Source organism: Pollachius pollachius (assembly GCF_949987615.1).
Source record: "Pollachius pollachius genome assembly, chromosome: 20".
NCBI lineage: Eukaryota > Metazoa > Chordata > Actinopteri > Gadiformes > Gadidae > Pollachius > Pollachius pollachius.
This window is the reverse complement of record NC_136953.1, coordinates 11,041,652-11,051,588: the sequence shown is the minus strand read 5'-3', so window position 1 is coordinate 11,051,588 and position 9,937 is coordinate 11,041,652. Positions and strand designations below refer to the sequence as shown.

The 9,937-nt window shown below is 44.3% G+C and overlaps 1 protein-coding gene across 2 annotated transcripts; it reads right to left on the bottom strand.

Moving 5' to 3' along the window:
* Positions 1-616: 616 nt before the first annotated feature.
* On the bottom strand, positions 617-9,258 carry rce1a (Ras converting CAAX endopeptidase 1a). Of its 2 annotated transcripts, XM_079758072.1 has the most exons (8): positions 8,927-9,258; positions 8,556-8,658; positions 8,279-8,362; positions 7,547-7,625; positions 6,851-7,018; positions 5,820-5,891; positions 5,603-5,665; positions 617-3,534 (listed from the first exon to the last, which is right to left on the bottom strand). In XM_079758072.1, the coding sequence occupies exons 1-8, from the start codon at positions 9,094-9,096 to the stop codon at positions 3,305-3,307; spliced, it is 969 nt and encodes a 322-aa protein (XP_079614198.1). In that variant the 5' UTR covers positions 9,097-9,258; the 3' UTR covers positions 617-3,304. The 2 variants fall into 2 exon arrangements, with proteins under 2 accessions (XP_079614198.1, XP_079614199.1); XM_079758073.1 differs by lacking the exon at positions 8,279-8,362.
* Between the last annotated feature and the right edge of the window lie 679 nt (positions 9,259-9,937).

Below are 9,937 nucleotides of genomic sequence, written 5' to 3'. Positions count from 1 at the left end.
TACCGCAACATTACTAAGAATAACAAATATTTGAGTATATAACTACGAACAATTAACTACAGGTCTAAAGTATACAGTGAGTTTGTCTGCTGCGCATGTGGACCAATACATTTGTTGTTCTGCAGATTTCATATAGAGGATAACACATGTGAAGAGTTAAGTAGGGCAATGTGTGGCTTTAGCTTGCCACATTACGTGCACAAAAACGTACATTTTGTCAATTCATTTCTATCCATCAAAGTGATAATCATATCCAATTCAACTTGCAAGGTATTGAATGACAATCGTAATGGGTAACTGTGCAACAGAGAAGCCATATGGCTTCTCTGTTGCACAGTTGCTCTCAGCAACAAGGCATCAGAGGCTTTGATTAGAAACATTCATTACACCGCCAGACCATAATTGATTCACACCACCACATTGAGGACATTTAACACCACGTGAAATTGATTGTATTCAGTGCTGCACTCCTGCCATGTGAAAACATCGTTTATTAATGTCAGACTTATGAGAAGTGTAGTGTCTGCGGTGTAAGTAACAGAAAGCAAATTTCTCTGAAACGTTTTGTTTTTATTTACAAATGTTTCACCTTGTTACAGTATGAGATGTCCAAGACTGTAAAAGATTGGCATATTAAAACAGGCTTTCTGACCAACGGGATGATTGCATTTTGCAACTGTGGCACGTGAACGTAAAACACATGCAGAGATGTCTGTACAATCTGTTAACATTCTCCAAAATAGATTTGACTACAAAATATAGCGTTCGGTACAAATATCTGTGAAGTTCGTTATTTATAATTATGGCCAATTATAAATCTCTGTGGTGGTCAAAATGCATGTTTTGCCATTCCTATTCTGGTGGTTGGAAATTAAAACTGCAGCGCTGCATATAACTTAGCAAAAATAGATTCTTGTGTCCGTTCAGCATATATGCAGATGATGCATGGTTATTAAAATTAAGACTGTTCTGCAGAAAATAAATATGCCGGCATCTTTGTTCAGTACAAGTTAGGAACAGAAGCTTTTTTTTTTTAATATAAAATACAAGCACAAAAGAAGCTAAGTACCAAAGAATTAAAAGCACATTTTGACGGGTGATAAACGTGACGTCCAACAGCTGTTGAGCACAGACCAGTGGAGAGTTCTGACGACCTCGCCTGCATTGTAATGTTAATCTCGTCCACGATAACCAAAATAAAAGATTCATACTTTGTCGCAGGCACAGAACAGGATTCTGTAATATGCCATTCATCAAGTAGCTGCCCAGAAAGCATCCGCTCTCCCCGAAACGAGATGAGGATCAAGGATGATAAAAATACAGTCGGATGCAACCATTGCCTACTTTATCGCTACGTGAAATCATACGTCAACCACCAAATTTGGGATCTGTGAATGTTGGGGAAGAGAAATGTAGAAAGGGAGACTGAGCCCATTTGGTGTCCTACTGTAGCACCCTGATCATGTGATCACGGAGAGCAGCGAGAAGAGTGATGTCAGAGATCGAGGCGAGCTCGTAGATTGATACTCTCACTCATCTATGCGTCAATCTACTCTATTGGGATCTAGCCAGAGGAAATCCAGAAACAATTATATACAAATATTAAAGCACATGGGGAGTCAATTCTTTTTTGTTGCAGCGATGGTTGACTGAGCCCAAGTCAAATTGCAGGGGGCCCTTAATACACAAGAGGGCCTCTATCACAGACACGTTACTATGTTTCCCTCTGGTGGAGAGACATAGCAAGTGCAGCCCAACACCAAAAGCACCATACACAGCATTGTTGCTACCATTTCTACTTCTCACTTGTTGTTCTATCCCACTAGCCTAGAACACGCTATCAATTATTGCTATAAACAAAATAACAATAAAAAAATACTCAGATTTCAAGCTCAGAGCATTTACATTGCACAGTGGTCAGCGAAACACCCGCTCAGAGAAGCCTACATTTACATATCGTCGAGACTTGTACACCATGGGTAAATAATATGATCGTCTTATGCGTTCTAGTTGAGAGCATCCACAACCAAAAACAAAAAGATGGATGAACTCAACGATCCCAACATTTACTTTAAAGAAACCAAATGTAACGGTGGACATTGTGGAAATACCCGACCAGACATATTTCAATTCTACACAAGGAAATATTGGCGATTCAAACTTCGTTCTTTAAAAATGTTAATGTCATCAGCACAAGCACTTGGGGATTTCCCCCTTATCTGTATTGCAATTATGGTCTGTAGCAGCATGCGAACAAAGTGGTTTAGAGAGTCCATGTCGCCAGTGACCTACATCTGAGCATCCCCATTCTAGTACACATTTGAACACTTTATTTTTTTAAAGGAGCAATTCCACCCACACAACTAGTTATTTTATGAAACCACCGTAAAACAAATGAACTAAAAGACCCCCAGAACCATAAGCCGCACGCACGCACGCACACACACACACACAACAAAATGCCAATTGGCAAATCGAAAGCTTTGGGGGGGCTGGGTGTATTGTCGGCAGAAGTACCTCGAAAAGAAATGTGGAGAACAGCAACGGGTGAATAAAATGGCAAACGGGACTTCAACTGAAACTAGTTGTGGTAGTTACTTTGCTTGCGAGTTTGCTGCCATCTGGGGCCAGAATCCATCACCTTCGGTCTGAACTCACAGCAGAAAAAGGTGTCGTTATAAAAATACAATGGCCTGCTTTTTAAATTTCGAACTTAACCCTTTGGATGACTGTTTATTGGGATCAAATGGATGTATAATGTAGCTTTAAGATTGGTCCCCATTAGAGAGCAGCAAACATAGTTGTGGTTCAACTCAAACAAATAGTGGGGGGTTACTCTAGACAACAAACACTTCCATTCCATCAAAAAACGAATGCCTAGTGATGCGACCGGCCATACGAACCCTGCACTCTTTTAGCCAATCGTAAATACTAACCGCAATAACAATTGCAGTATTTTCACGGCAACACTCCCAACCACCATGTCCCCCTAGCCAAACGTCATGTGTCCAGAAGGCTGTAGCTCGTCAGTAGCACCGGTCAGTATTACCAACCGGTGGCCCTGGGCTTCCACACCAGAGTGATCCACCATGCCCCCACGAAGGTGACGGTACCAACACTGCTTTGCTAGGCTTCACTGTTGGGTAGCATGTAGCATGTCCCGTCTTAAACCCCTGCCCCTTGGTGAATAGGCCGGCACCGGGAGGGCTCCAGGGCCAAGCCTTCCCCGCCGGGCCAGTTCCAAGACCCAAGACCCGGCCTAGACCGCTGGGGAGGGGCCAGGGGGAGGGCCGGGAGGCGGGGCTCAAGACGAACACAGCGAGGTGAGGCGGGAAGCCAGGGTGCAGACGGGGGTGGGCGGGCTGTAGTAGGCGGGCTCCGTCAGGGGGAAGAGGAGGAGGAAGAACAGGCCCACGCCCAGCAGGTAGCAGGCCAGCACGGTGGTACGGTGGGGGTGGTCCAGGGCCGCGCTGACGGCCGGGAAGCCCATGTAGTTGCAGAAGGAGTGGCACATCACGGGCCCAATCAGGTGCCCTGGGGAACGCCGAGGAGAAGGGGGGGGGGGGGGGGGGGGGGAACGTTTGTTGTGTTTGTACCGTCGGTGCTGGAGCTCAACGCAAACAAATGAGTCGATAAAATCAATATCGTAGAGATTGCGCCCTCTCTTCTTACAGATATAATAGTTTTATATCTGCACACGTTGGGCAGCTGTGCCAACGTGTGCTGTAAACCGCTGTAAACAGCACCACCATGCTCCAAAATGGCCATGGTGCATACCCACGTAACGGGAAGAAGCTCGGCTAAAAGCCCATGATAACCATTTTTACCTAAACAAAACACAATTCTAACACCAAGCAACTGAATGACCCCGTAGCAAAACACGCAAAACATGCATACTGGCCGCTGCCGATTACGCTACTTCATGCCACCCACACAAACTATATGTCAAGCTGAGGCTCCACAGATTCCAATGATATCAATCTCATCACTCTACGAAAACACAATGAGAGCAAAATAAATAAAGAGAGCAAAATAAATAAACAAATAACAATAATAATAATAAACGTTATACAGTGTGATACTTTTGATTGGCGAATGGTGTTTTTTTTGGGTCCCTCGATTTGACTGTCCCTCGACTCTATTGGCTCTGGCGGTTCGGTAGAGGGGTCAATCATCCAAATTGACCAATGCATACCAAAGATATCTTCCCGCGTTTGAATGGAAGCTCAGCATAATTCGCGCCAGAAGCGTCGAGAACATTGTCAGAGCAGACACTCCGGCTAGATAGAGACATACGCTCCTACAACACGCTTCTTACAACGCTTGCATTCCTAGTTAGCTAGTAGTTAGCTAGTTATTTTGTATTTTGCCTTTTTTTTCATTTGTTATTCTTTTCAAATAAATGATGGCAGGCAGGAGAAAGACGAAAATACGTTTGCGGAGGCATTTGCTATCATTACTAGCGACAGTGGGGCTACTGTAGTCCCTCTCGAGTCGTCTGACGACAGTGACTTGCTGTTGCCAGAACTGGACACAGATTTATTGTACTGCAGGAGGTGCCAGGTCCCTTTGTGCTTCACTTCCAAAAGGAACTGCTTCCAGCAGTGGCATGACAGCCCTTAGTGTATATAGTTAGTTTTAGTTATATATATATATATATATATATATATATATATATATATATATATATATATATATATATATATATATATATATATATATATATATCTTTATCCCTAGTGATTGTAGTCTTTAGCAGTGTTTTTACCTTTGTCTTTACAGTTTGGTTTTATTATATGTTGTTCTCAAATATATCTGCTCCAGTTGGAGTCAAACTTCATTTAGATTGTATGGTTTTCTTTGACTGGGAAAATGTATAGAGGTCTGGGTGAATTTTCAAAACAAGTCAAAACTGTTGAATTTGGATGGAATGAATACCTATAGTGATATGTCAGTGAAATAAAATTTGTTTTACAGTCTGGTACATTAGAAAGGTCAAATGGCACTGATGGTGCCCAAAAGTGCCCAAATGTCCCCATTTAGTCCGCCTGGACCTACCTGTACTAAAACCTCTCTAAAATCCATTTATTCACTTTATTAGCATTTATCCTGGAACAGGGTACTCATCAGATGTTATGTGTTTCCCTAAAGGTTCTGGACTACTATCCCAATGTTTCAATGTGGTATTCACTCTAAATAATGTGTTTTCTCTAGGCGAAAATTGAAAATTGACATTTCTTACTATGTTCTAGCTGAATTTACTTTGACACAGTAACATCTATATTGATTCTGACACTTCTGCAGCCACCTCACAGGTGTTACCTTCTTTTTGAAACCAACTTCATTCATATAGCCCTTGTAGTTGTGGAGGCATACTCTATTCATTTTGGGCATGTCATTTCAGGCAGGAGGCCTGTGAAATAGGCCTAGGGCTTAACAGGTTAAGAATCCAAAAGTGTACGATAGACTAAGGAAGTTATTCGGCTCCAGACCACTTGATTTGAAGGCCATTAACCAACAATTGAGAAATAATTTCCATTCCAATAAAAGTATTGAACGTACATATCTAAGGTGGGAGCTGCCCCGAGGTGAGGGTCCTTACCCGTTCGGATGAAGATGAAGGCGGTGTAGGCCCCAAACACCGCTGTGTAGGAAAACTGGAACACTGCAGAATACCACCGGGAAGGAGGGGGAGGAAGAAAGAAATGAGTAAGAAAGGAGAGATGAGAAGGAGAATGAGAGAAAGAAAGAGAAAGATCATCTGTGGCCACTAGGGGGCCACAGATGATGATGATGATGATGATGATGTTTGTGCTCACCTGCAGAGAGGAAGATCCCAGAGATGGTCCCTTGTCTGAAGCGCAGCAGCTCGATGACGTGGTGAAAGTGGGCTGGTAAAGAGAAGTGTATCGCTTGATTAAAAAAATAACATATACAGGATGATGAGCAGTGGTAATGATCGCAAAACGATTAGGCATGCAGGGAGGGGATAGCCGATTTACGGCCTGTGAAAAGGAACAGACGAATAATAATGTGACTCTGTAATGAAGATGATGGAATTAACTCTACACTGATTGTTGAGCAGTTACACAAATCAGGATTTGGCTGGAGTGTAAACAATATGGTCCGCATGGTCCATCTTAGCCGACTCTTCAAAACAATATTTGTGCGCATTTCAAATGCCGCTTTCCCAGCAGTTAACAATGCAAGGTCTGTTGGCTTCAACCCCATGGCAGGAGATATCTGGCTGGCTGCCATTGAAGATTACTGCATAGACTATTGAAAACAGATAAATTACTGGAAAGCGACAGGGTGACTGAATATAAATCTGGGAATCAATATATTGATTTTTTTTGCTCAATTCAATGTCAGCCAAGTTTCATAAGCGAGAATCACTGCTGCATAGGGAGAATATCTTTTTACGTTCATAGAATTTTTTGGGGTATTGCCACACAATAACATTAATGGAAATAAATGGACTGCATGGTAAATGGACTGCATTTATGTAGCGCTTTTATCCAAAGCGCTTTTACCCAAAGCACTTTACAATATCGCCTGCGATCACCCATTCTTGCACACATTCACACCCCGACGGAGGAGTCAACCATGCAAGGCGACAGCCAGCTCGTCGGGAGCAGTCAGGGTGAGGCGTCTCGCTCAGGGTCACCTCGACCCTCAGCTAGGAGGAGCCGGGGATTGAACCAGCAACCTTGAGGTTACCAGCCAACCCGCTCTACCTCCTGAGCTTCTGCCGCCCAAAGTAACACAAGTTTAGTAAGTTAGTACGCACTACGGACATATGGCCTGGGAGCCCAGTGTCTGGACAGCGTCCAAGCGGCACCCTACTCACCCACGCCAAAGAAGAGGGGGCAGGTGATGACGGCGAGGGCGGGGCCGGCGCAGGGCACCAGCATGGGCAGCATGCAGGCCCTGAACACCAGCTCCTCCGTGAGGGGGGCCACCACCTGGTTCCTCAGCCAGCGCATGTCGCTGGCACACAGGCTCCAGAACCACGGGTCTGCGGGGGGGCGGGGAGAGGGGCCAGGGAGGGAGGGCGTGTTATACTGAGACCTTTTTACTTTTAGGGCATTTAGCAGACGCTTTTATCCAAAGCAACTTACAAATTACATTACACACAAGTACATTGGTCAGAAGAAGAGAAACAATATATCGCTGTTGGTACGGTAAGGATGTTCATAGAATCAAGTGACAAGCATGAACAATTGTTAGGCTAACCCTTTCCCTGTATACAACGAAGATAGCTAGGATAAGACGCTACACAATTCTAACCACTATTTTTTAAGCGCAAGGACGTACAACATACAATAAGTGCGTACATTAAGTGCTAGGACGTACAACATACAATAAGTGTGTAAGTGCGTTAGGAGGAGAAAGGGTGAAGATCACCCCGATTTTAAATTCTTTGCACGACTCGACTCCAAGCCAATTCAATTTGCTACCCCCATTCATTTGTTAACTCTGTGATGCCACCCTGCAAATGCTCTTCACTACATCGTTAGTAAAAGAAAATTAGACTTTTTCTCACCAAGAGCTACCCGTAAGCCATCCAAGAAGCTCCAGGGACAGTCCATGGCCAGCTGGGTGAGAGGGCCCAGGAAGAGGACCTGGTACACAGAGACATGGTCAGTAGGACCAAGCATTGCTTGACACACCTTAGTCCCATAATGGGACGTAAACATGTAGGATGTATTGGCATGGAACAAACAGAAGGAGGATTGTCCTTGTTTTGATAGGATAATGCAAAAGTCACCTAAACTTCGTATGCAGAGTTGCATGGTTTTAGTACCTGCCCTTAGTTGATAGCTTCCCAAACCTTACATTCAACAGTTATACACCCAAACAATTCATAAAATGATCAAGGAAACTCATTACTCAACACTTGGCCACTTGATGACATGACATCATTTTGAAAGTAACTACTGGCAACTACACATCACTGGCCAGTCAATTAACTTGAACATTGCTACTAGTAGTAGCTGTGCTGTATTGCAAATAGGGACACTTCTCATACAAATCCACACTATGATTACAGATTATTGACAAAATAACATGTTCCAGTTATCATAAAACAGAACCAAAGAGTGGCCATCACTTGCTTTGCAAAAGGCTGACCTGAATTTACTCTCACATGATTCCCACATGACACCCATACAGCCTACTTACAGCCCCTGGCCACATCTCAGTGTGTGTGTGTGTGTGTGTGTGTGTGTGTGTGTGTGTGTGTGTGTGTGTGTGTGTGTGTGTGTGTGTGTGTCACCATGGTGAGCAGCAGGGGAAGTATGACGGCCGGAATGAGCCCCTCAAAGCGGATCCCCATCAGAGCCAGCAAGGAGGGAGTTGGCTGATGCATAGACATCACACGCACGCACGCACGCACGCACGCACGCAAACACACACACACACACACACACACACACACACACACACACACACACACACACACAGTTAATGGCCTTGTATCCATCACATAATTTCGCTTCGAAGCCCAATCATTTGCCATTGCCATTTCCCCATCATCTGAGAAAGTGACTCACCCTGACACCTGTGAATTCCTTCCATGTCCACACATAAGCAGGTGACAGCGCAGACACTATCAGCACACTTGTGAAGCGCCTCTTGATCACCGTTGGGTGATCCCTGTCAGACCGAGCCAATACAGGAAGGGAAAGGGGTGTAAGATCGAGTAACGTTTAAACACCCGTTATAATCAACAACATTTAACATGTCAAGCTGTCACCGCCAGCCGAGCTGCAGGGACTTGAAGACTTTTTTGGATAAATCACACGTTTCATTATGCAGCAGGAAGTTAGGTTAGCAGGTCAATAGCTAATACAAAACACAGGCTATAATCCAGGCTAAGTAGTTGCAGTCTTAAGTGCTAAAAAAAACCCAACTAAAACCTTACCTTGGTAGGTCACTTCTCCATACATATAAACTCCCCACGTAGGAACATGCGAGTAGTAAGCAGGAAAACACTGATATCCAGCACAGCCCGTCCGGGGGTACGAACTCGCCATTGATATCCATGTCCTCTTTGGTCCGATGTGAGGAGAATAACTCGTCATCATCTACCATGGCGAGGGAAACGGATCTGTGGCTCGTGTAAAAAAGGAGTGATGATTTGGCAATAGGTTCGTTTCCTCACCATCCAACGGGGAAAGCATTCGACACGATATAGCTCCGTAATTGCCTGTTTAAGCCTTTTCAAAACAAGATAAGCCTGGCGTGCTAGTGAGTTTTTTTTTCTCCGGGCGGCGCTGCATTTCTACGTCATCACGCACTGCCGCATACACCTGCTTCATCCAGGGGGCACCTGTAGATGTCAGCAACTGCAAACTGCAACATGCAAAAATTGTTGTGGCCCACTATTTTATTGGTGCAACATATTACTCTACCATAAATCTGCGTCTTAAAAAAAACAACTTCTGCTCTGAGGTGAAACAAGCAGAAACAGGGGGGAAAGTGTACAACTGGACACGCCAAATAACACCACACAAATGTGGTGTTATGTGATATCATCATTCGTTTCAAATAGATGGCAGAAAGTTGATCAAATCCTCATATTCAGACCGTTATTTCGTTTGTGGAAAGACAAAAAAGCTAATTTATTGTCTTGTATTTTAACTCACTCACGCAGCTGCCCATCTGGAACACATGTTTTTTTTATGCTAGCCTTTTAAATCAATCAATCGTCGATTAAATCTTCTAAAAAGGTTACACCATTTTCCCCCTCCCTTAGGACAGACTATGACAACGCCGTCCATGGACGCAACGAAAGCCGCTCAGAGTTCCCCGTGTGAAAAGCGCATGTTGGCCCCCGGCCCCTGAGCAGACCGTGCGCTCTACAGCTGCGCGTGGGAGGGCTCTGTGGGCGGGGTTAGAATGTTGTGAAAATCCGGAGGCGGAGTTACGCAAG